Source organism: Pan paniscus, chromosome 8 (assembly GCF_029289425.2).
Source record: "Pan paniscus chromosome 8, NHGRI_mPanPan1-v2.0_pri, whole genome shotgun sequence".
Lineage (NCBI taxonomy): Eukaryota > Metazoa > Chordata > Mammalia > Primates > Hominidae > Pan > Pan paniscus.
In genome coordinates, this window is record NC_073257.2 from 126,127,982 (window position 1) to 126,153,862 (window position 25,881).

General features: G+C 47.1%; 1 protein-coding gene across 2 annotated transcripts in view; it reads left to right on the top strand.

The window, feature by feature from the left end:
* Window positions 1-25,881, top strand: part of VWA2 (von Willebrand factor A domain containing 2) — a 55,594-nt gene that overhangs the window by 4,189 nt on the left and 25,524 nt on the right. For both annotated transcript variants that reach the window (XM_034931537.3, XM_057298786.2), the window contains exons 2-5: window positions 5,075-5,136; window positions 10,422-10,496; window positions 11,689-11,822; window positions 17,953-18,062. In XM_034931537.3, the coding sequence (XP_034787428.1) occupies window positions 5,085-5,136; window positions 10,422-10,496; window positions 11,689-11,822; window positions 17,953-18,062 (371 nt within the window). In that variant the 5' untranslated portion in view covers window positions 5,075-5,084. The remainder of the gene's footprint in view (window positions 1-5,074; window positions 5,137-10,421; window positions 10,497-11,688; window positions 11,823-17,952; window positions 18,063-25,881) is intronic.

Consider the following 25,881-nt stretch of genomic DNA (forward strand, 5'->3'; position numbering starts at 1 on the left):
TTTTGTAAGGAGGTAGAAATGGTTTCCTCTTTTTCCCTACACTCATTTCATTTCCGATGGTAGAGAAGGCAGACATCATCCTGCAAAACTGCCTTCAGCTATCCCCAATCCGGCTCTTCTTTTTTTAAAAAGTAGCTTCGTTTTGGCTTTTATTTCTTCCTGTGTCACGGAAAATGTAATTCCTGGGTAGTGCACAGTGGAAATTTTTGTGGCATCCTGCAGCAGACTTCACATGCCTGCTGTCCCAAGTGCAGCTGGTGCTGCTTGGAACCAGGATCTGAAGGCCACACTCTGTTGAGGAGATCAGGGGCGTGGAGAGCATCTACATCCATGGATGAGAACTCCAGAAGCCAGAAATAACACGTGGGATTAGCATGAGTAATGGAACAGAAGGGAACAAGGTGATGAGCGAGGTGTAATGGAAAAGGCTTGGCGAGGCATACCTGAGAATGGGTGGTCTGTTCCAGCCCCTGGCTTGCAGATCACTCCCAACTACTTTGTAGGAAGCCAGAGGGCCCTGGTAAATCTCATCTTGTGCCGGATGGAGTGTGGGAGCTGCTGGCAGGTATTAGCTGGGGGAGAAATTGCCAACGTGCAGGATTCAGGGTGGCAGATTTTTAAAATTATGCTTCTGTGCTTCTGAACTCCCTCTAGTTCATAGCCTGTTTTCTGGAGCCTGGACTTCTGCCAGAGTGTCACCTCTTACCGGCAGCCCCAACACCTCTCCCTTGTTGAACATCCTGTGGCAGCTTCCCCCAGAACCGGGAAGGTGATGCTAGGAGGCCAGAATGGAATCTGATCCACTGATTAGCTGTGTAAGCTGGGGCAGAACACTTCACTTCTCCATGTCTCAGCTTTCTCACCTGTGAAATGGGAATAGTACACCCTCCCTGGCTGGCTGCGAGGATTAGGAGAGAAGACATGAAGGGTGGAGCCTGTGTGTCTTGTGGCAGGCACATAAGAAATGCTCATTACATGGTAGTAGCTGTTGATTTTTATTGTGGAATTCACCCTTTTAAAAAAAAGCTTTCCAGGTGTAGGGCTGTATTTTGGAGGTCAAATTAGTATTGTAGGAAAATTTTGATATGAGAGGGGAATGAGCTGCCTATTTGAGATGACTGGATGGGAATAGAGTGCAAACAATACTTCAACAGCATCGCAATAGCGTTCATTTCATTAATCTTGGTATAAAAAAGAATGCAGTGAACACAGTGAGTGCAATGATGCCCTGAAAGGGTCCCTCTAGCCCTCCCGCAGGAGGTATTCTGGTGCTTTGTTTATCTAGCCAGCAAGGACCTCCCCTACTATACATCAGGCACATGCAGGTCTCTGGAGCTCCAGCAGAGACTAGATAGTCTGTAGTCTCAGGCATTTGCCACCTGGCAGTCAAGACAAACGTATCACTGGGCAGTTTCAGCGTGGGCTGTGTGACAGTAGGGATTGTATTGAGGGGGACAGGGGAGGGAGGTGCTGCAGAAGTTGCAGAGCCAACACCGTCTGATTGATCCAAACAGCTAGGAGAAGGCATTTGACATCCTGTGTGCATTTGCAGATTGCCAACATACATTCTATTATAATGAGCAGAAACTTGGGCGACTCTGGAAAAACATGCAGCTGGGCAAGCAGAGGCACATAGTGGATCGAGATCAAGCTGCTTAAGTTGGTCTCATAGCACGGAGGGAAGGGGCCTGTGTTTACTAGGTGCCTTCCTATGTGGCAGGAACCTTCTGTACTTCCTTCCACTTTATCCTCACAGCAGCCTGGGGAGGTGGCTGCCAGAATCCTTGTTTTATAAATAATTAACAGGCCTGAGGCTCAGTCTCCTGCCAGTGCCCAGGGTCAGAAGCTGTAACTCTGTAAAATCGTCCTGAACCTAAGGAATAGAGACAGCATTGAGAAGCTCTTCACCGCATCCTCAATGCCTCACCATTGCCTGACTCACAGGCGGCAGGTGGGGGCTTGTTCTGCCTCTGTGGTGTGGAGTAAGAGGGAAAAAAAAAGTGTTCTTAGGGGAAAATGAGTCTTTCTTGCTGGCATGCACAGGGCTGGAAGCTAGCAGGAAGTATGTGCTGCAGGCCAGTATCCTTCTCACCACCTTTCTCCCTTTGATCGTGTCTGGAGAGCTCCTGACATACTGGCTCTTGCCATGTTAGGTGTCTGATTTTCACTTAGATCAGGAGAAGACTTGAGCCTCTTAGTCATTTGAAGCAGGAAGACCCTGCATGAAGACTCTCAGCTGGCAGGGACATTTGTTTTATAATAGTTTGTTTTAGGACTGCTTTGAAATCCAAGGAGCTCTATAGACAGTTCCAAGTGGTGCATATTCTAGAATTAGGTAGAATCTGGTGGCATCATGGAAATAACCACACAGTCTGAGAATATTGGGTGGTCAGTACATGCTCCATCCTCCAGGAGGACCACTCTCTGTGGCACCCTGGACTACCTGCCCCCGCCCCCCACCCGAGATGATTGAAGGTCGGATGCATGGTGAGAAGGTAGATCTCTGGAGCCTTGGTGTTCTTTGCTATGAATTTTTAGTTGGGAAGCCTCCTTTTGAGGCAAACGTACACCAAGAGACCTACAAAAGAATATCACGGGTTGGGCTGGGCATGGTGGCTCACGCCTGTAATCCCAGCACTTCAGGAGGCCGAGGCGGTCGTATCACCTGAGGTCAGGAGTTCAAGACCAGCCTGATCAACATGGTGAAACCCCGTCTCTACTAAAAATACAAAAATTAACTGGGCGTGGTGGCGCATGCCTGTAATCCCAGCTACTCAGAAGGCTGAGACAGGAGAATCGCTTGAACCCGGGAGGCAGAGGTAGCAGTGAGCCAAGACCATGCCATCGCATTCCAGCCTGGGCAACAAGAGCGAAAGAAACTCCATCTCAAAAAAAAAAAAAAAAAAAAAAGAGTATCATGGGTTGAATTCACATTCCCTGACTGTAACAGAGGGACCCAGGACCTCATTTCAAGACTGTTGAAGCATAATCCCAGCCAGAGGCCAATACTCAGAGAAGTACTTGAACACCCCTGGATCACAGCAAATTCATCAAAACCATCAAATTCCCAAAACAAAGAATCAACTAGCAAACAGTTTTAGGAATCGTGCAGGGGGAGAAATCCTTGAACCAGGGCTGCTGTATAACCTTTCAGGAACATGCTACTGAAATTTATTTTACCATTGACTGCTGCCCTCAATCTAGAGCGCTACAAGAAATATTTGTTTTACTGAGCACCTGGCAATGCCTCAACCTCCCTATTCAGAAAGCTCCACATCAATAAACATGACACTCTGAAGTGAAAGTAGCCACAAGAATTGTGCTACTTGTACTGGTTCGTAATCTGGAGGCAAGGTTCCGCTGCAGCCACCCCCTCAGCCTGGGCCAGGCATGGTTTCTTCCCAGGAGACAAATCCAGAGTGTGGCTGTGGGGAAAGTGACCACTTTGCCCTGACTCGATCGGTTAAGGAGCTGTGCAATAACCTTCCCAGTACCTGAGTGAGTGTGTCACTTACTGGGTTGGCCAAGCCTAGTAAAGCTGTTGGAATAAGGATGTGATTCTTTTTAAGTGTGAAAAAAAAAAAAAGATTTCTGTACAGATTTGTATTTTTTCTCTGGTGGCATTCCCTTAGAAATGCTGTGTGTCTGTCCAGCACCCCGGTAGGCCTGGTTGGGTTTCTAGTCCTCTTTAACCACTTATCTCCCATATGATAGTGTATAAAATAGGAACACATGCTCTACCTCCATTTAGGGACTTGCAACCTCTGCATCCCAGGTTCAAGCGATTCTCCTGCCTCAGCCTCCTGAGTAGCTGGGATTATAGGTGCCCACCACCATGTCTGGCTAATTTTTTGTATTTTCAGTAGAGACACTGTTTCACTGTGTTGGCCAGGCTGGTCGTGAACTCCTGAACTCAGGTGATCCACCTGCCTCGGCCTCCCAAAGTGCTGGGATTACAGACATGAGCCACCGCGAAGGGCTTATTTTTTAAAAAAACACTGGAGTCATGGCATGTGTGTAAACTTTAAATATGCAAATAAGTATGTAAAAAAAAAAAACAAAAAAAACGGAGCTGGATGTATCTTGAGGTCCAAACATCATAGGTCCATGATGGAGGCAGGAATCCAGTGGGACTTTTAAAACCATAAAACAGCTTAGCCACATCAGGGCCCTTCTCTTCACTTTGTAAGGGAGGAACCACAGCCTCTCTCAAGGTCACAGGGCACCAGGATGAGGACGAGGGCCCCTGGGTTCATGTAGGCTCTCTGCCACCATGGGGCAGGTGTGGCTCCTGCATGGGTGGTGAAGTTTTTTTAAAAAAAACTTCTTAAAAAATAATTTTACCTGTAGTCCCAGCTACTCGGGAGGCTGAGGCACAAAAATCACTTGAGCTCCGGGAGGCGGAGGTTGCAGTGAGCCGAGATGGCGCCACTGCATTCCAGCCTGGGCTACAGAATAAGACTCCATCTCAAAAAAAAAAAAAAAAAAAAAAAAAAAACCTCCTCCTTCAGCCAGATTACGATTTATAAATAATTTAGATGATTAGTGGATAATTTAGATAGTGCAGGCTTTCTTCAGATGTTGTCTTCTTAGCTAGGGGAAGGTTTGTTAACCACATTAGAAGGTTTCAGAAGATGAGGACATTGAAAATCAGATCTTCAGCCTGTTGAATTCTAACTCCTCATGAAGAAATGGAGACCCTGAGAAAGAAGTGACTTTGCCCAGGGTCACGTGGCTAGTCAGGGCCCAGGCAGAGCCAACACCCGGGCCTCTTAACTCTGGGGAGAGCAGGAGAGCACACCTTCACAGGGCCCGTGGAGGGCTGGGGTGCATTTGGGGGTGGATGAGAGAGGTATCCTGGGGAAGATGGTAGCTTGGTGTCTAAAACCAAAGTAATTGGAGTAAAGTCTTCCATGACTTGGGAATTGGGGACTTTTCTAGTTATTGTGGTGAGGGCCTCCAGGGTCATATCTGTGACCTGGAAAAGGCTGAGTTGGCATCTTGTTTGGTGGTGTGACTTGGGGCGTTCACAGAACTAATTGCTGATACTTTCTTTCTTTTCCTGTCCCTGTAGTTATATCAACATGCCCCCTTTCCTGTTGCTGGAAACCGTCTGTGTTTTCCTGTTTTCCAGAGGTAAGATGTGTTTATTGGTGGTGGGGAAGTACTGGGGTGTTGGGTAGGGGGGTTGCTTGCTTCAAATCCTGTTGATTTTCAATTCTAAAGGTCTCTTGAATCCACCTGCATCTCCCCTCCATGGCCACCTCCCTAGTCCAAGCCATGTCATCTTGTGCTTGGACCACTGCAGTAGCCTCCTGCCTGGCCTCCCTGGGTCCCCTGGTCCTCCTCCAACCCATTCTCCATGCAGTGGCTATTTCTTTTTTTATTTTTAAGTTCCAGGGTACATGTGCACGATGTGCAGGTTCGTTACATAGGTAAATGTGTGCCATGGTGCGTGCCATGATGGTTTGCTGCACCTATCAACCCATCACTTAGGTATTGAGCCCAGCAGGCATTAGCTATTTATCCTGATGCTCTCCCTCCCCACCCCACCACTCCACAGGCCCCAGTGTGTGTTGTTTCCATCCCCATGTCCATATGTTCTCATTGTTCAGCTCCCACTTATTTTATTTATTTATTTATTTGAGATGGAATCTCTCTCTGTCACCCAGACTGGAATGCAATGGCGCAATCTCTGCTCACTGTAACTTCCACCTCCCGGTTCAAGTGATTCTCCAGCCTCAGCCTCTTGAGTAGCTGAGATTAGAGGCACGCACCACCACACCCGGCTAATTTTTGTATTTTTAGTAGAGAAGGGGTTTCACCATATTGGTCAGGCTGGTCTTGAACTCCTGACCTCAGGTGATCTGACCGTCTTGGCCTCCCAAAGTGCTAGGATTACAGGCATGAGCCACTGCTTCTGGCCCTCAGCTCCCACTTGTAAGTGAGAATATGCGGTGTTTGGTTTTCTGTTCCTGCATTAGTTTGCTGAGGAGAATGGCTTCTAGCTCCACCCATGTCCCTGCAAAGGACGTGATCTTTTTCCTTTTTATGGCTGCATGGTATTCCGTGGTGTATATGTACCACATGTTCTCTATTCAGGCTATCATTGATCAGCATTTGGGTTGACTCCATGTCTTTACAGCGGCCATTTCAAAATGCAAATTGGATCATGTCTGGACCCCTCTTCACCCCCAGCTAAAACTTTTCAGTGACTTTCTGTGGCTCTTAAGAGGCTTTTCTCATCTTACCCCGTGGCCATCCTGAGTCCCCTCTGTGCCCTCTGCACTACAGCCCACTCTCCTTCCAGTCCTGCCCTGCATCCTTGCTCCCCGCCACCAAAAACGTTCTGAATTATGTTGCCCCTGTGCTTGGATCACCCCCTCACCCCAACACTGCCACCCTGGCAAACTCCTCCCCATCCTTAGGCCCCAGCACAATTCCCCTGGGACCTCCAGATCAAGTCACATCCCCCTCTTCAAACCCCTTGTAGCCCTTGCTCTGTAGCACTTAACACAGATATGAGTTTTGTGTGCATTTTTAAAGATGACATCTTTTCCATAAGATGTAAGGTCCTCAAGGAAAGAGACTGTACATTCTTTAACATTCTTTATTCACCACTATATTATTTCAGGGTGGGCATGGCTCACGGTTTATGCTTCAGAAATAGATTAATGAATAAATAATGGAGCAAATCCATTATTTTTCCCTTTCAAGTTCTGTGCTTTTTCCCTTTCAAGTTCTAGTCTCTTTGAAATATGAGAAGGTAGGAAGGAATTGATGTGTCTGCAGATTGTTGTCTTACAAGTAAGAACAGGTGGACTGGGCGGCCAAGCTGTCACAGCCTCGTGAGGCTCGGGGTCCCCTTCTGTAAAGCCAAGGGGTTGCACAGTGGCCTCTGGGATTATTTCTTGCAGTTCCTCCCTGGTCTGTGTTTCCATGAGTAGGTATTTGTTCTCTGCTGAATTGGCTACTGTTAATACCTGCCTGTTTCCTGGAACCTAGCGAGGATCAGAAATGCTGGTGGAAGTTGAGGGCTGGTGGCTCCAGCCTGGCTGCCCAGCCCAACTGTTTCCCTCTGTCTCTGAGCCAGGTGGGGTGGATGGAAAGTATAACACAGCAGCTTCATGGCCAAGGGGTTGGGGAGTGGTGAGATGTGTTTGGGGCCAGGGCCTGAAAGAAGTCTCTGGAGTCCTGGGCACAGTCCAGGTTCTGTTCCAGCTTGTCATGGACCTTTGCCTTCTGTGGCCCTGTCCAGCCTCCAGATTGCAATCACATGCACTTGTTCTGATCATCCTTGGGTTATACAGATGAGGCAGGGGAGGCCCAGAGAGGCCCTGTGACATGCCCAAGGTCACACAGCTATGTAGCAGACATGGGACTAACACCCAGTTCTCCCTACTCCGGGGCTGGCTGTACTGCTCAGCTTCTCTGGAAAGATAAGAATGTACAAAAGTTCTCTCTAAGACTTGGCTGTCACATCTGTAAAGTGAAAGAATTTGACTAGATTAGTGATTCTCAACCCTGCCTGCGCAATAGCGTCACCCATCCTGCAGACTGAAGTTCCGGAGCCCAGGCAGCTGGTCTTTAGAGGGGGCTGCCGACTTGGTTGGAAAAAGCAGCAGCAATCACACATGAAGCAGCTGCCTGTTCAGGGGGAGCCTCTGCAGTCCTGAAGACATTTCACAGGGAGCATTGGGGATGTCACCCAGGCTCAAGGTGGGCTCATCTGAAGCCTGGCACCTGCCATGACAGCTGAGCACAGGGCACAGAGGCACAGTTAGTTAGCTGAGTGACATCTTTAGTGAGTGGTCTGTGCTCACAGAGCTCCCCTGCCTTCTCATCCTGGGGAGATGGCTGGCCTGCCTTCAGCTGGAGAGTTTGCTGGTAAGATATTTTAAAAGAAACTGTATTTTCTGTTCTTTTTGGGGTCTTTAGGATTCCTCGGCTACTGGGCCCTTTGTCAGGAGAATAATTCATGGACTCAGCTCAGGAAACCTTAGTGCCTATGTGTTTATGCAGAGGGCTGGGCGAGGCTCTGTGGAGGACTGGGTGGAAATGCTTCTGTCCTCAGGGAGCTTCCAGGCAGGAAGGTGAGGGTCTCGTGGGAACAGAACCGCATTATGGGGTGGGCCGCAATGGGCCCAGGAGTTGGCGTGGTCGTGATCTCTGAATGCAGTGAGCAGAAAACCTGTAATTTTTTTTTTTTTTTTTTTTGAGATTCAGTCTCCCTCTCGCCCAGGCTGGAGTGCAGTGGTGCACTCTTGGCTCACTGCAACCTCCGCCTCCCGGGTTCAAGTGATTCAACTGCCTCAGCCTCGAAAGTAGCCTCGAAACACACCCAGCTAATTTTTGTGTTTTTAGTAGAGATGGGGTTTCACCCTGTTGGCCAGGCTGTTCTTGAACCCCTGACCTCAGGTGATCCACCGCCTCAGTCTCCCAAAGTGCTGGGATTACAGGCGTGAGCCACCCCGCTGGCCTGTTTTTGTTTTTAATGCTGCCCCTGCCTCTGTCCCAATAAATGCCATTTTAAAAATGCAAGTAGATTTTTCTTTAATTTTGTCTACTGTCTTTCTTTCTAGTCTAAGTCTTGTTTCTGTCTCTGGTGGCAAAACAGCAGCGGCAGACTGTGCCAGATCTAATGAGAGAGATTTGTCTGGCAGCTTTTGGCTGTGGAGCTGACTGCTGGCACATTGACTTAGAATCTCCATGAGTAGAGATTGAGGGGAGGAGGGAGTATTAGGTGAGCAGGAGCTGTCTGATCAAAGATATGGTATGGGGAGAGACTAGTTTAGTTTGCATGGGGGACTAGTGAACGGGAAGGAGCCGGGAAAGACAGAGCTGGAACCAGCCGAGGCGGTGCTGAGTTAGTAGGTTGACCAATAACGTGGGTCATTGGTGTCACTCCCCCGGACTGAAACCCTCTTTTGGCGTCTCTCTTGTCATCACTTTCCTGGCAGTTGCAAACCTTGAGACCAGGTGCCCTGTACTGTGTGATTCCTCCTGGCCTCCCTGCTGAATCTCCTTCACCTCTCTCCACAGCAGCCCCCATGCTCATCTGCCACTCAGGTTCAAACAGTTCTCCTGCCTCAGCCTCCCAAGTAGCTGGAACTATAGGCGCCCGCCAGCACACCCGGCTAATTTTTGTATTTTTAGTAGAGATGGGGTTTCACCATGTTGGCCAGGCTGGTCTTGAACTCCTGACCTCAGGTGATCGGCCCACCTCGGTCTCCCAAAGTGCTGGGATTACAGGCGTGAGCCACTGCGCCCGGCCTGCTTGTGTTCCTTCATCTGCCCCACTTCCGTGACCTGGCCGCTCCTGGGCTCTGCCCCTCTAGCTTTGTTTCCTCTGTGCTGTCACTGCACATTGACATTTACAAAGCATCTGAGTGTACTTCTCTTCTGCTGCTAGACACCTACCAGGTGCAGTTGCAGAGAGGATGTTGGCTTTTCCAAATGTCCCTTCTGGGGACCCCTTATTGTCTTCCATCATGGTTGGTTCACTGTTCAGCAATCCTGTGGCCTCCTCAGTGTCTTATCCCCACCCTCCAATTTCATTTCCCCTCCCCTCTCTCCTCTCCCCTCCCCCTCCCCTATCCCCTCCCCCTCCCCTCCCCCTCCCCCTCCCCCTCCCCCTCCCCTCCCCTCCCCCATCCCCTCCCCCTCCCCTCCCCTATCCCCTCCCCCTCCCCCTCCTCTCCCCCCTCCTCTCCCCCTCCCCCTCTCCCCTCTCCCCTCTCCCTTCCTCTCCCCCTCCCCCTTTCCCCCTCCCCCTTTCCCCCTCCCCCTCCCCCTCTCCTCTCCCCCTCCCCCTCTCCTCTCCCCCTCCCCCCTCCTCTCCCCCTCCCCCTCTCCTCTCCCCCTCCCCCTCCTCTCCCCCTCCCCCTCTCCTCTCCCCCTCCCCCTCCTCTCCCCCTCCCCCTCCTCTCCCCCTCCCCCTCCTCTCCCCCTCCCCTTTCCCCCTCCCCCTTCCCCCTCCTCTCCCCCTCCCCCTCTGCCCCTCCTCCTCTCCCCCCTCCTCTCCCCCACTCCCCCCTCCTCTCCCCCACTCCCCCCTCCTCTCCCCACTCCCCCCAGTTATTACACCTGACCTGACACCTCACCCCCCTCCCCGCTTATTACACCTGACCAGGGACAAAAGTTTTCAGAATCACAGACTCTCTAGAACCCCACTGTGTGTTAGTTTTATTCTTTGTCTTCGAACTACCCACATTGAAATACAAAGATACCTCATAGAAGTGAGGTAATTGGGGGGTTTCTTTATGTTATCCATCTGGTAATTTTTGAGATGCAAGAATCATCACTCCCCCACATTCTAGGTTTCTCTGATGTTACCTGTTTAGTCCAGTCACTTAATGTGGAGATTGAGCCTCCTCCCCTCTCAGCATTTTAATGGCTGCTTCTGGTGTTTTCTCTCCTAGTGCCCCCATCTCTCCCTCTCCAGGAAGTCCATGTAAGCAAAGAAACCATCGGGAAGATTTCAGCTGCCAGCAAAAGTAAGCCCAGGTTCTTCTTAACCCTCCAGATGCCCACTCAGACCTCTGTGTGATGGACTGGATGAGAACCATGTTCTTCCAGAGAGTTTCTGCCCCTTTCCCATCTTCCTTTCATGCTCTGGCCAGAGTCATTTTCCCCAAACAGGGACCTGACCAAATCACTTGGTTTAAAAACAAACAAAAGTGGATGCCTGTAATTCCAGCTACTCGGGAGGCTGAGGCAGGAGAATTGCTTGAACCCAGGAGGTGGAGGTTGCAGTGAGCTGAGATTGTGCCATTGCACTCCAGCCTGGGCAACAAGAGGTACACTCCATCTCAAAAACAAGCAAAACAGCTCAGTAAACCTTTTTTTGTTTTGTTTTAAAGACAGGGTCTTGCTCTTGTCGCCCAGGCTGGAGTGCGATGGCATAATCTCAGTTCACTGCAGCCTCGACCTCCTGGGCTCAAGCAATCCTCCTGCCTCAGCCTCCCAAATAAGCTGGGACCATAGGCATGCATCACCCCGCCTAGCTAGTTTTTGTGTTTTTAGTAGAGATGGGGTTTCGCCATGTTACCCAGGCTGATCTCGAACTCCTGAACTCAAGCAATCCGCCCGCGTTGGTCTCCCAAAGTGCTGAGATTCCAGGTGTGAGCCACCATGCCCAGCCTCAGTAAATCTTTATTATTGAATTACTTGGCCTGCGCCTCAAGGTTTTCTATTACCTGCTCACCAGGTAACAGGGGGTGGCTACTTGCCATGTCCATCTCCCACCATATTCCTTCCTCTTCCACCCTCATCAGTATCCCTCCACATTGCTGCCGTTACTGCTACTGAACTCTTGGGTAACATGGCCTCACATATCAGGGTGCCTGTGTCCACACTAGACTGTGGTCCCCCGAGGCCTGGGACCAAGCCTTTTCAGTGCTGCTCACTGGCCCAGTAGACCCCCTCATAGAACTTAATTGATATTGTTGAACTAGGTTCTTCCATTATTATAATACAAAGGCTTTCACGTAAGGGCACATTTGTGAGCAGCACACCCATGGTGCGTGTGCTTCCTGCTTCAGAGGAGGGCTGCTTCTGCAGTTCTCCCCTTTCATGCTAAGAGGGACAGCAGCCTGGCCCACCACAAGGCTGTTTGTGCCTTCACTCTGCTTCAGAAGTGAGACCGACTTGCTCCTGGTTGTCATCTGTCTGTCCCGCTCTCCCTAGTGATGTGGTGCTCGGCTGCAGTGGACATCATGTTTCTGTTAGATGGGTCTAACAGCGTCGGGAAAGGGAGCTTTGAAAGGTCCAAGCACTTTGCCATCACAGTCTGTGACGGTCTGGACATCAGCCCCGAGAGGGTGAGTGCAAGTCTTGTGGGTGTTTGTGTTAGGGCGTCTTCTGTGATAAGGGACAGAAACCCGGTCTCAAGCAGAGGAGGCATCTACCGGCTTGTGGAGCTGGGAAGACCAAGGGGCTGAATCCTGGTTCCTGGCATGGTGGGATCCAAGGGCTGAGTTGAGGCTATAAGGCATCTTTTTCTTTTTTTTTTTCCCTTCTCTCAATTTTGTTTTCTTTTGGTTGACTTCCTTCTCAGGCAGGTTTTCCTGACATAGCCAAGTTGTCCTGCATTGTTCCTCAAGCTAGTGACCCTATTAGAAATTAAGGGGACTTCTTTCTCTAGATCTGGCCAAAGTCCCAGGAGGGCTCTGATTGGGCAGGCCTAGGTCACATGATAATCCACTGACCAATCACAGTAGTCAGAGGGAAGAGAGTTTCTGGCCGGATCTCAGTTAAGAGCTCTGCCATGTTTTTGGGGTAGGGAGTAGATTTGACTTTCCTCTGGAAAGAGAGGTTGGGTTGTGTTTGCAGAACAATGGGGAAGGGAAAGCATGCTAAGCAGACTAAAGCTGTTACTACCTCAGTGGACTGAATAGCACAGCTCCTACCCTCTCTTGCACTTGAGAGGAACTATTCCTGCTTGAGTGAATCCAGCCAGTATCTTCATTTCTTGTTCTTCAAATAGTAGGTCTTAAATATAGCAGAGTGTGGTAGCTGTGGCTCTTATTTCTAAAAGGGGCATTTTTTTTTTAACAATCCAATAGAAAAATGGGCAAGGAACACAGATAGTTCCCAGAAAATGAAACACGGAAGGCCTTCAGGCATATGAAAAGAAGCCCAACCTCACTCACTCAGAGTCAGCAAACCCTATGCCTAATATACAGTTTTTCACTTACTGGGTTAGCAAAAAAAAATCCTAAATTTGGTGACATGCTTCATTGGCAAATCTTGAAAAAAACTGGTGTTGTCATACACTGCTGGTGGAGTGTGAAATGGTGCAGCCTCTAGGGGAGAATCCAGTAGTATTCATCCCAGTTACAAAGGCTTGGACCCTTTAACCCAGCAATTCTACATCAAGGAATTTATTCTACAGTACACATGCCCATGCAAAATAGTACCCATACAGAGTTATTCATTGCAGCATTATGTGTATAAACTGTAAAATATTTCAGGCAATCCAGATGTACGCTGAGGGAGGACAGATAAATCCCTTATGATGCATTCGTATATTGAAACGCTAGGCAGCTCCAGAAAGTGAGTGAGGAAGCTCTCTGATATGGAAAAACACCAGAACAAGTGAAGTGTGAAAGTAAGGTGCAAATGGTGTGTATAATATGTTACTTTCTATGTAAAAGATAAAGGGGGATGAATGAAAATCTGTCTTTGTTTTCTTGTATCGGTATACAGTTTTCTTACATCTGTATACACTCTGGATGGATTTGTAAGAGGCTGAGGACAGTGGTTTTCATTAAGGGGGAGGTTGGGAAGTGAGTTGACAGGGCACAAGGCCAGAGGGAGACTCATCAATACAGACTTAAATATTTTCTGGATTTTGAATCACGTGAACCTACTCAAAAGTCAACTTAAAAATTAAGAGAGGCTGTGCGCGGTGGGTCACGCCTGTAATCCCAGTACTTAGGGAGGCCAAGGCGGGTGGATCACGAGGTCAGGAGATCGAGACCATCCTGGCTAACATGATGAAACCTTGTCTCTACTAAAAATACAAAAAATTAGCCGGGCATGGTGGCACGTGCCTGTAGTCCCAGCTACTCGGAAGGCTGAGGCAGGAAAATCGCTTGAACCCAGGAGGCAGAGGTTGCAGTGAGCTGAGATGGTGCCACTGCACTCCAGCCTGGGCGACAGAGTGAAACGCCGTCTCAAAAAAAAAAAAAAAAAATTAAGAGATGATGTAGCCTGGAAAAGCTGTCATTACTTGGATGAGAGACCGGTTGCATACACGTTGAGGAAGGAAGTGGTTTTCCAAGATAACATTCCTAGATTAATCCCAGTTAAAACCTCTAGGATTTAGAAACATACATGGCTTTTAATGAGGGCCAGATTTTCTGCAGAATGGTGTGTCATTTGGGGAGCTGGAGCACACTTCCTGGACCTTAGACCATCTTGCACCTGAGGACACCATAGCAGGCATCATTTAATCTAGGCACAAGCAGCCCAGAAGATTTCTAACCATGATGTTAACCCAGCATAGACCCTAAAAGGGCCAGGCAAGAAGCGCCAGTTCCCCACCATCCTCTGCACAGGACCCTGCTTTTAAAAGGGTTCCTTATCAGGTGTCATTAGTTACTCATGGAGGAATAACATAAAGAGAAAAAGCATGAAGATTAAACACTGTTGACCTTGGCATTGATGTAATGTGTCCTAATATGAGTAGCCTGGAGACCCTGGGGTTGGCTAGTTGGGAATGAAGGGTCCTATGGATTATTAATGCATGTTTCACAGATGAGGGAACAGGCTCAGAGAGGCTAAGTGACTGCCGAGGGTCACACAGCAACCTCAGGAGAGAGCTAAGTGTGGAAGAACTGGGGCTTTTGACTCAGCCCAGGACTTGCTCCATTAGGCCATTTGTCTTGACCCTCAGAATTCACACCCTGCTATCACACAGCAAATGGCCAGCAGTGTGGCAGTGTATGTGCGTGTGAGGAGGGAGTGGTGTAAGAAAACCGTGACAAGAAATTTCCTGGCTGATGCTATTGGGAGCAGATCCCAGAGTTCAGGGAATTTAACCTGAGCATTGCTGGACCACATCTAGAAAGTGTCATTGAGTTCTAGGGGCTGACTTCTTGGTTAGACATGGGCCAAACAGTCAGTGCCCGTGAGAAGGAGCCAGGATAGCCAGAGGCCTGGAAACCTCTATGAATGAGGGAACACGATTATCATTTTCATGTGAAAGAGAGCAGACAATGGCTCTGTTTTTTAAGGGTAGAATCTGGGTGTTCAGGGAGTTAGATTTGGGCTTAACCTGAGGAAAGCTTTCTCGCAGCAAGACTTGGGAAGCAGAGGAATTGTTTACTTGGGTAAGTGAATTAGTGTCTTGACCTCCAAGGTCAGGTGGACCCCTTGGCATGCTGCAGAAGGGTTTGCATGAGGGCGATTTAAGATGGTTTAGTCTGACTTGTGGCTTCAGGCTTTATGTTTTTGCTGCTGCATTTTTTTGTATTCTCTTTTTGTTGTCTCCATGTACAAGGCATTTCATTCGTGCCATGTTTTACTTTCTTTAACTTTAGTTTTCAAGAAGAAATGTCAAGTAGCTGTAAATTAAGACTTTTATGGATGCTGTGTTGTTAAGGTGGATTTAAGGTGTTTGAAGTCTTCCTCTTAACACTTAAAAGCTGAGAGGTTCACTTCCTGGCTCTAATGTAGTGACTGGGGCAGAGTGATTATGGCTGGTGAGATAGCTGGGCGGGCCTGTTTCTGAGCGTACAGTAAACTGAAGATAAAAGGCAACTATTTTGTTCCCAAACCACCAATTAAACAAAATGCTTTAACTACTGACTTAAGCTGCTTCCTTCTTGTTTTGAAGTTCTGTTTCTTCCTGTTTAACTCAAGTAAATACACCCAGCTGTTGGTCTCAGGGGAGGTTATTTTTTCAACTAAGTAATTCATTCACATGGGTTCAATAAAAAGATGTACAGTGAAAAGTCTCCCTTTCACCCACACATTTTCCATTTGCCCTGTCCCTCAACTTGTGTTCTTAAGTCCCTTCCGGAATCACTTTGTGCAAATACAGGCAATATGAATAAATATTCTTCTTTCTCTCTTATTACACAAAGCGTAGCCTACCATACACATTATTCTCTCAAGGCTTTTTCCTCCTCACATTTTCATGGAAATCTTCTTTGCATATCTGTATACAGGTATAATTTTTTTACAGGTCATTAAAATGTTTCATCATAAGGATTTATCAAGGTCTAATTAACCCCTATTGATGGATATTTGCTGTTACAAATAAACTTTGATCTCATAAATAACATCATTTCACACATACAAGTAGGATACATTTCCAGTAGCCCTATGCATTTTTAAAAATTTTATTATTTTTAATTTTCAATAAATATTAAAAATTGCCTTCCATGGATGTTGTACCAATTTACATTTCTACAAGCAATGTTTGAGAATGCTTGTTTCACCCCGTAAACATTGTATATGGTTTTTTGCTAAATGGATGGGGAAAAATGCTATTTCATTATGGTGAGGCCAGGTGTCTTTCCATCAAAGAGTTACTTGTATTTCCTGTTCTGTGATCTCTGTTCAAATCCTTTGCCCATTTTCTGTTGGATTGTTGGTCTTTTATATGATGATTCCCAGACACCTTTTTATATATTGAGGAGGCTAACCCTTTAACATGAATTGCACATAATTTTTCCATTTTGTCTTTTTTTTTTATGCCATTAAGGTAGTTTCGTCCCACAGAAGTTGTTTTTTTTTTTTTCATGTGGTCACATTTATCAATCTTTCCTTTATGGCTTCTGGATTTTAAGTAATAGAAAGTAAGGTCTTTTTACACGTTGAAATTTTAGAAATTCTCCTGAGTTTTTGTAGAACTTTCATATTTAGATTTTTCACACCAAAATCTTGAATTCATTTGCAGTTTATCCTTTATTTTTGGTAGATTGCTCTCCAGTTGTCCCAATATCATTGACTGACTAGATCATCTTTTCTCCCTGGTTTGAGATGCCCCTTTTTAATCACACACTAAAATCAAGGAAAACCTAGGAAGCGCGCCTTCCCAGAAGCTTCTTCCTGAGATCACGTACGGGTCCGTCTTCCTGTGTCTGTCTCCCCTGTGTGTCCACTGAAGACTGAGATTTCTTTCTGCTTAAGGTGCCCAACAGCTCCTCCCCAGAGCATCCTGCCTGCAAAAAGGAACCCCACCCAGCTGATCCGGAGCAGATGCAGCCGGCCTGGTGTGGCAGGGCGTTTCCATCATCTCCCACGTCCCAGGCCTGTCGAGGGAACGGCAGCAAGGGAATTCAAGTGGGGAGCAGAGGGCAGCATCATTGCTTAAATATGACTCACTTGGCCCATTTGCACTCTTGGCCAGAACTAGGGTTAGTTTTGAGAATAGTTACAGAGAATGCTGTTTCTCCAGGGGTTTTGGAGAACCAATGATTAGGTGCAGGCCTTGGGCCCTCAGGAGGAAAGCTGAATGTTTGTAGTCTTCTCTGCTCAAGACATGCTAGTGCCTTAAGGATCCAGAGAGCGACTTTACTCAGTTTCCTTTCTCCAGTTTTGCAAGGTATTGGATCTCCTATGGCCTCCTCAGTTAGGACACAAAATCTATGTGGATTCACCAGTGTTCTCCTTCATTACAGAAAAACTTCAGCTCCCATACTGGTCGTTTCAGTTGTAGATGCTGATTGTCCCCCAAGTATGACTGTGGTCTAGAGACCTGGCCTTTTCTCTAGCTTGGCAGGGGCAGGTCTGGCGGGGCTGACTACCCAATGAAGGACCGGGTTGTGGGGTGGCTGTGGTTAGTGATGAGTTATCAGTAATGGTGGCTGTGGTTAGCTTCTGTGGCAGCCCCAGTTAGGTCAGTAAGTATTTCGCTGCTGGCTTGTGCGGGCTGCTGAGAAGGCAGGAGGTATAACTGGGCCTTAGGGAAGACCACAGGCACAAAGTCCAATGGCCTGGCTGCCTTTCTTACTAGTCCTGGGCAAGTAAGCATTTGCCTTGGGCCAGAGGTATATATTCTCCACATTGGGTTTCTCCAACCATAATGTGGGTGTTAATAGTGCCTCTGTGGATTAAATGAGATAGTGCCTGAAACTGCTCAAGACAGCACTGGCAGCTAGGAGGCAGTTGGTAAAAGTGAGCAGAGACCCAGCCCTAAAGATGCACAAGCTCAGCTGAGAACACCGCCAGAATGTTCAGCTGCCTAGCAGTAGGTAAGTCAAGAAGATTGAATTGGGGGTCATCAGTGCAGAACACAAACAGATTTGGCTGTTTTTTTCCAGGTTCTCCAAATTGGTCTTTGGAACCTCCTTCTAGGGAGACTGGAGAAAGCTCTGGCACTGGTGTTTGTTGAGTGGATGGGAGGCAGGGTTGTTAACTTTTCTTGCCCCTTCTTTCCTCTTAGGAATGTTTTTGACTCCAGTCTCGGGGCCCTGAGCCCCCTGTCTCCTACTGCAGGTCAGAGTGGGAGCATTCCAGTTCAGTTCCACTCCTCATCTGGAATTCCCCTTGGATTCATTTTCAACCCAACAGGAAGTGAAGGCAAGAATCAAGAGGATGGTTTTCAAGTATGTATGATCAGATACTGCTGTGGTTAGGGTGACGCCAACTGCCCTTAAAATTGCTCCCTTGAAGGGTTTGGTCCTGCTCTGGGCTCACAGAGAGGACTGTGGGCTGCTTTCAGGAGTCCAGCTGGGCACAGTTGGTCACAAGAATTCCATTCTCAAGGCTGCCCCTCCTTATTGCATGATAATGTCCCAGGTAGGAATTTAAATGCAAGTAAAAAAATTGCTGCTGTGATGTACAGTTGTCAGTTACCTGGGAGAACGTGCTGTTGAAGGTCACGAATGGGGTTAAGAGCCTGGAGGAATAGGAGGAACACTGAGTCTTAATCCCATTTCTGTCCCTTGTGACCACTGCAGCTTGGACAGTTCACCACACTTCTCTGAGCCTCATTTTTGTGGTCTAAAAAGAGTAAGTGCCCCCCTGTTATTAAGAGTGCTTTAAAAATTATGAATATCTGGTTATGTGCTTATACATATACACACCTTATGTGTTAGTCTGTTCTTGCATTGCTATAAAGAAATACCTGAGGCTGGGTAAATTATGAAGAAAACTTTTATTGGCTCATGGTTGTGCAGGCTGTACAGGAAGCATAATGCCAACATCTGCTCCTGGTAAGGGCCTCGGGAAGCTTCCAATCATGGCGGAAGGCAAAGGGGGGGCAGGTGCATCACATGGCGAGAGCAGGAGCAAGAGAGAGAAGGAGGTGACACACATTTTAAAACAACCAGATCTTATGTGAACTCACTCATCGCCAATGGATGGTGCTACGCCATTCAGGAGGGATCCGCCCCCATGATCTAGACAACTTGTACTAGGCCCCACCTCCAACACTGGATTACAGTTCAACATGAGATTTGGAGGGGACAAACCTCCAAACAATATCACCCTCTAAATATATATATATAGTCATATGTTTACTTACATTATAAGTTAGCCGATGTGTACGTCTGAATATGATATGTGTTTATGCTCATATGTTTTATACACTTATATTTTGTGTATATTTTATATATTATATATACATATAATCTATATGCATGTGATACGTAAATATATGCATATATACATATGCACATATTGACACGTATATGTATATACATACACACATATATATAATGTTCTTCACAAGCCCAAACAGAATAATGACTTGATTTGCTCCTTGCCACTCTGGTCTGTGGATCCACTCTGGGCTCCTGCTGCCCCTTGTACTAGTGTCCACTGAAGTCCTCTGAAGTCCATGGTCACAGCCATTTATGGCTGTCTCCTCCCATTGCAAAGCCTCTGAGCTCTGAGGGCCTTTTTCCAGTTGCAAGCCTCTGTAGGTCTACCAGTGCTCTCAAGAAGCCTGAGGCCCCACAATGGGTACAGCAGGGACTCTGGGAGCCCTGCAGGCCTCAAGAATGTCCTAGTAACCCTCACTGACTTTTATCTTAGACTCTCTATCCCAGCCCTTTCCTCTGCCGTCGAACAGATCAAGCGGCAAGTCATCATGCAAGAAAGTACAAAAGGGAAGAGCTCATTAATATGTGTTTATAAAATACAGTAGTGCACATCGGCCTTTTCTTCTTCCCCTGGAGCCTTGTGCCCTTGGGGCCTCCGAGAATTGGCTTCTTACAGAGAACAGTCTCAGCCTTGCTCCGTATCTTTGACTAAGACACACAGTGCAGGGGCTTCCTCCCAGATTTGTGGAATCACTCTCTGCTCTTGGTATATTTAGGAATATGCGCTTTGTTTTTGAAGCACAGTCTCACTGTGTTGCCTAGGCTGGAGTGCAGTGGCGCTATATTGCTATATTGGCTCACTGCAACCTCCACCTCCCAGGCTCAAGCCATCCTCCCACCTCAGCCTCCCAAGTAGCTGGGACTGCAGGCATGTGCCACCACACTGGGCTAATTTTTCTATTTTTGTAGAGATGGGGTTTCCCCATGTTGCCCAGGCTGGTCTTGAACTGCTGAGCTCAAGCAATCCACCTGTCTTGCCCTCCCAAGGTGCTGGGATTACAGGTGTGAGCCACTGTGCCCAGCCAGGAATCTGCCCTTTTTTTTTTTTTTTTTTTTTTTTTTTTGAGATGAAGTCTCGCTCTGTTGCCCAGGCTGGAGTGCAGTGGCACGATCTCTTGCTCACTGCAAGCTCTGCCTCCTGGGTTCACACCATCCTCCTGCCTCAGCCTCCCGAGTAGCTGGGACTACAGGAGCCCGCCACCACGCCTGGCTAATTTTTTGTATTTTTTAGTAGAGACGGGGTTTCACTGTGTTAGCCAGGATGGTCTTGATCTCCTGACCTTGTGATCTGCCCGCCTTGGCTTCCCAGAGTGCTGGGATTACAGGTGTGAGCCACCGTGCCTGGCCGAATCTGCACTTTTAAAAGGCGTCTCCCCACCCTCCCCTGTGACTGTTACACACGCTAACTTTTTAAAAACAGCTTTATGGAGATATATTTTATATGCCATAAAGTTAACACATTTAATGTGTACAATTCAATAGTTTTGAATATATTTACAGAGTTAAGCAACTTTTACCCTATTCTAATTTTTGAACATTTTTATCACCTCACAAAGAAACCTTGTAAGTAGACATTGTTCCAAAGAAGATAGACAAATGGCCAATAAGTACACAAAAAGATTGTCAACATCATTAACTATTAAGGAAATGCAGATCAGAACCTTAGTGAGCTACCATGTCATAGCCACTACGATGACTCAGAGACTGACAAAAACAAGTGTTGGTAAAGCTGTGGATAAAGTACAGCCCTCATCCATTGCTTGTGGGATTTGTAAGTGGTGCCTGCCACATTGGAAAAAGGTTTGGCAGTTCCTCAAAATGTTAAACATAGATTTAGCATATGACCCAGCAATTCCACTTCAGGAGAGTTAAAAACACGTGCACACAAAAATAGTTGTATGCTAATGTTCATACCAGTGCTGTTTATAGCAGCTCCAAAACAGAAACAACACAAAATATCCAACTAATGCATGTATAAACAAAATGTGGTATATCCAAACAATGGAATACTATTCAACTGTAAGAATGAACAAAGTACTGATTCATGGTACAGCACGGAGGAATCTTGAAAACATTAGGCTAAGTGAAAGAAGCCAGGCATAGCAGGTCACATACTATATGATTCCACGTTTTTTTTTTTTTTTGAGATGGAGTCTCGCTCTGTTGCCCAGGCTGGAGTGCGGTGGTGCTATCTCAGCTCAATGCAAGCTCCGCCTCCTGGGTTCACACCATTCTCCTGCCTCAGCCTCCCAAGTAGCTGGGACTGCAGGTGCCCGCCACCACGCCCGGCTAATTTTTTTTGTATTTTTAGTAGAGATGGGGTTTCACCGTTTTAGCCAGGATGGTCACTATCTCCTGACCTCGTGATCTGCCTGCCTTGGCCTCCCAAAGTGCTGGAATTACAGGCGTGAGCCACTGTGCCCGGCCAACTTTTTTTTCTTTTTTTGAGATGGAGTCTCATTCTGTCGCCCTGGCTGGAGTGCAGTGGCGCGATCTTGGCTCACTATCACCTCCACCTCCTGGGTTCAAGCGATTCTCCTGCCTCAGCCTCCAGAGTAGCTGGGACTATAGGCGCTTGTCACCATGCCTGGCTAATTTTTGTACTTTTAGTAGAGACGGGGTTTTGCCATGTTGGCTAGGCTGGTCTCGAACTCCTGACCTCAGGTGATCCACCTGCCTTGGCCTCCCAAAGTGCTGGGATTAGAGGCATGAGTCACCACGCCTGGCCATGATTCTACTTTTTGTGAAGTGTCTAGAATAGGCAAATACATGAAGATAAAAAGTGGATTAGTCGTTGCCAGGGGCTGACGGGAATGAGGAATGGCTGCTAATGGTACAGGGCTTCTTTTTGGGGTAAAGAATATGTTTTGGACTTAGATAGTCGTGATGGTTGCACAGCTGTGTGAATATACTAAATATCACTGAATTGTACACTTTAAAAGTGTGAATTTTATGTTATGTAAGTTATATCAATAAGGTAGTTTTTAAAAAAAAATTTACCCATTATATGCAGTATGCATTTTCAGAGGAAAAAGGCTGTTGGTTTAAGTTTAGGGCTAAAAGTCAAAGACCATTTGAGTGACTTTGGCTCAAAGAATTCAGCTCTGCTCTTGTCTGAAAAACTAATCAAATCTCAAAGAATTGGTACAAAAAGGAGCAAGGAGCATTAGAGATCATCTGGTATGTTTTCCCTCCCTTATTTTACAGAGGAGGATATTGAGGCCGAGAAGAAACAGGGGCCCTGGCCAGGATCAGTGGGTTACACTGCCAATCCAGTAGGCCCCACCCAGCTGTCCTTTCCCACCTCTCACCACGCTCCCTCTCCCACACCCCCTAGATGATTAGTTGAGCTGCTTTTCAGCTGTGTTGAGGTCATAACTAAGGGCTTGAGAGCATTATTTATGACATGAAATGGAGAGACACACTAAGATTGAGGACATTGAGGGTGGAGAATGAAGACTTCTTATGTGTCTGAACAAGGTCTGCTCTTCTGGGGCTGTGTATGATTAGCACTTATGTTTCCTAGGACAACTGTAAGTGACAACAAACAAGGAAAGGAGGCACTGATTTTTGGCCCCAGTTGTGGGGTCACTGAGGACACTAAAAATGAAGACAGGCTGTTATGAATCAGAATGGAGGAACATGGGCCAAATGGGAGTGATGACCTCCCCGGAGCACTTTGTTCTTTTTCTACAGTGAAGTTTTCTTTTTAAATTTTCAACTTTTGGCCGGGCGCGGTGGCTCACGCCTGTAATCCCAGCACTTTGGGAGGCCGAGGTGGGCAGATCACAAGGTCGGGATATCGAGACCATCCTGGCTAAAACAGTGAAACCCCATCTCTACTAAAAATACAAAAAATTAGCCGGGCGTGGTGGCAGGCGCCTGTAGTCCCAGCTACTCGGAAGGCTGAGGCAGGAGAATGGCATGAACCCAGGAGGCAGAGCTTGCAGTGAGCCGAGATCGCGCCACTGCACTCCAGCCTGGGTGACAGAGCAAGACTCCGTCTCAAAGAAAAAAAAAAAATTAAACTTTGTAGGTACGTAGTAGGTATATATATGTATGGGGTATGTGAGATGTTTTGATACAAGCATGCAATGAGTAATCATCATGTCAGGGAGAATGGGGTATCCATCCCCTCGAGTGACAGTGAAATGTTAGATGCTTGACTGATTAGGACAGCTCAACTCAAACCCAGGACACTTGCCTTTCCAGACCGAGGCAGTCCCCCAAAAGTATGTTTTGAGGTAGTGAAGAAACCACTCTGACAACCACCTTATTGCTACCTTGCAAGAAGTTTAAAAAACATTGCAGTCAAACCTTCCAACATTGCACCCCACGATGACATAAAATCAAGATAAGACCTGGCTGGTGATTGGTTCCTGAATGCACAGAGCTCCTGGCCTGCTGGCTGCCCGGGCTTGCTCATTTCATTAATCTCATAGTAACACAACCCTGTGTTTACTGTGACTGAATTTTTTGGACTCCCTCCATAGCTTTGTCTCCACTTTACCTTGGCACAAAACTGTTGATAGCCTTCCCCGGCCCCTTTCAAACCACATTAACGTTTAAATATGGCTTTTGGGTTAGTTAGAATTACAAAGCATTTTGTCCTTTTTTTCCCCCTTAATATTATTTGGTATGTGCTTTTACATAAAGCTGTATTATTTTTCATGTTGATCGTTTTTAATGATTGTTTAATAATCCAAGTTCAGGTATCACAATATATTTAATTATTCTCCTAAAAGGTAACATTTGATTCCAGAATTTTTGTCTATTGCTGGAAAAAAAAAGCTGTAATCAACATCCCTGTACCTACAGTGGGTTTTCTTTTCTTTCTTTTTCATTTTGAGATGGAGTTTCACTCTTGTCACCCAGGCTGGAGTGCAGTGGCGCAATCTCAGCTCACTGCAACCTCCGCCTCCCAGGTTCAAGTGATTCTCCTGCCTCAGACTCTCCCGAGTAGCTAGGATTACAGGCACCCGCCACCATGCCCGGCTAATTTTTGTATTTTTAGTAGAGATGGGGTTTCACCATCTTGGCCAGGCTGGTCTTGAACTCCTGACCTCAGGTGATCCACCCGCTTCGGCCTCCCAAAGTGCTGGGATTACAGTTGTGAGCCACCACGCCGGCTGGGTTTTCTTATGAATTATTATTATTGTTATTTTTAAGACAGGGTCTTTCTCTGTCACCCAGGCTGGAATGCAGTGGGGCAATCTCAGCTCACTGCAACCTCTGCCTACCTGGTTCAAGCGATTCTCCTGCCTCAGCCTCCCGATAGCTGGGATTACAGGCCCCCGCCACCACACCTGGCTAATTTTTTTTTTTTTTTTTTTTGTATTTTTAGTAGAGATGAGTTTTCGCCATGTTAGCCAGGCTGGTCTCAAACTCCTGACCTCAGGTGATCCACCCACCTCGGCCTTCCAAAGTGCTGAGATTACAGGCATGAGCCACAGTGCCTGGCCTCTTATGAATTATTTTTCTTAGTCCGTTTCATGGCCTGCTGACATCAGAATGACCTGCAGGAAGGTGAGGGAGGAGGGGAGGGAGTGCTGGTTTGAAATCTAGATTTTCAGGCCAGGTTACAGACCCACCAATTTGGACTGTCAGGGAATAGGACCTGAAAATCTACATCATTAAGTCTCCTGAGAGATTTTTATGAACACTAGAATTTGAGACTAGACTCAAAAGATAAACTTCTTACAGTAGGCTGCTGTGGGTTCATTTTGGTAACAGCCACCCACTAGGTCCTCAGAGGGGCTAGACCCAGTATTTCATCCTCTAACAATACTATTTCTTTCCCCTTTTAACATGGAAGGAAACTGGGACTCAGGTCAAGTAACTTTTCCAAGTTTACCTGCTAAGATATTTCAGAACTAATATTTGAGCCCCTCCACCTCTGGAACTCATGTTCTTAATTACTTGTCTGCACTGATAGCAAAATGTTTTGATTCTAGCCCTCCCACCCCCCACCCCCAAAAGTTCATGCATGGCAGTCATAACCCCCAAGACAGTAGCTGATCTGTGAACCTTCAACTTGCAACCTAGTTTAGTTCAATTTGAGAGAAATTAGAAAAATTCTGGTGAGACTCTGGCCTCAGAGCCCCCTGTCTGGGTTCAAGTCCTGCCTTCACCACTCATGAGCAGCATAACCTTAGTTTAGACCCTTCTCTGGACTCTCCTATTCCAGAGAGCTGTGGTGAGAATTATATGGGCATATGCTAAGCATATATAGGTAAACATAGGTTGAGCACAGCGCCTGGCACACGCTAAGTGCCCAGGAAATATTAGCAGTTACTATCACTATTCTCTGAGTGGGGTTTCCTCGTTTGTTAAACGTAGAAATAGACCCCGAGCTCAGAACAGACTCTTAGGCAGAAGTGCTTCCTGGAGTAAGCGGAGGGATTTCTTTTTCTTTTTCTTTTTTTTTTTTTTTTTGAGACGGAGTCTCGCTCTGTCGCCCAGGCTGGACTGCAGTGGCGCGATCTCGGCTCACTGCAAGCTCCGCCTCCCAGGTTCACGCCATTCTCCTGCCTCAGCCTCCCGAGTAGCTGGGATGACAGGCACCCGCCACCATGCCTGGCTAATTTTTTTGTATTTTTAGTAGAGACAGGGTTTCACCACGTTAGCCAGGATGGTCTCGATCTCCTGACCTTGTGATCCGCCCGCCTCGGCCTTCCAAAGTGCTGGGATTACAGGCGTGAGCCACCGCGCCCGGCCAAGCGAAGGGATTTCTTCTCACTTCTCAGAGGTCAAGCCATGGGGAATCTCACCTTACCTTGGTCGCAAGCCAGCAGACAGTTTTCTTGTGGTAACCCTTAAC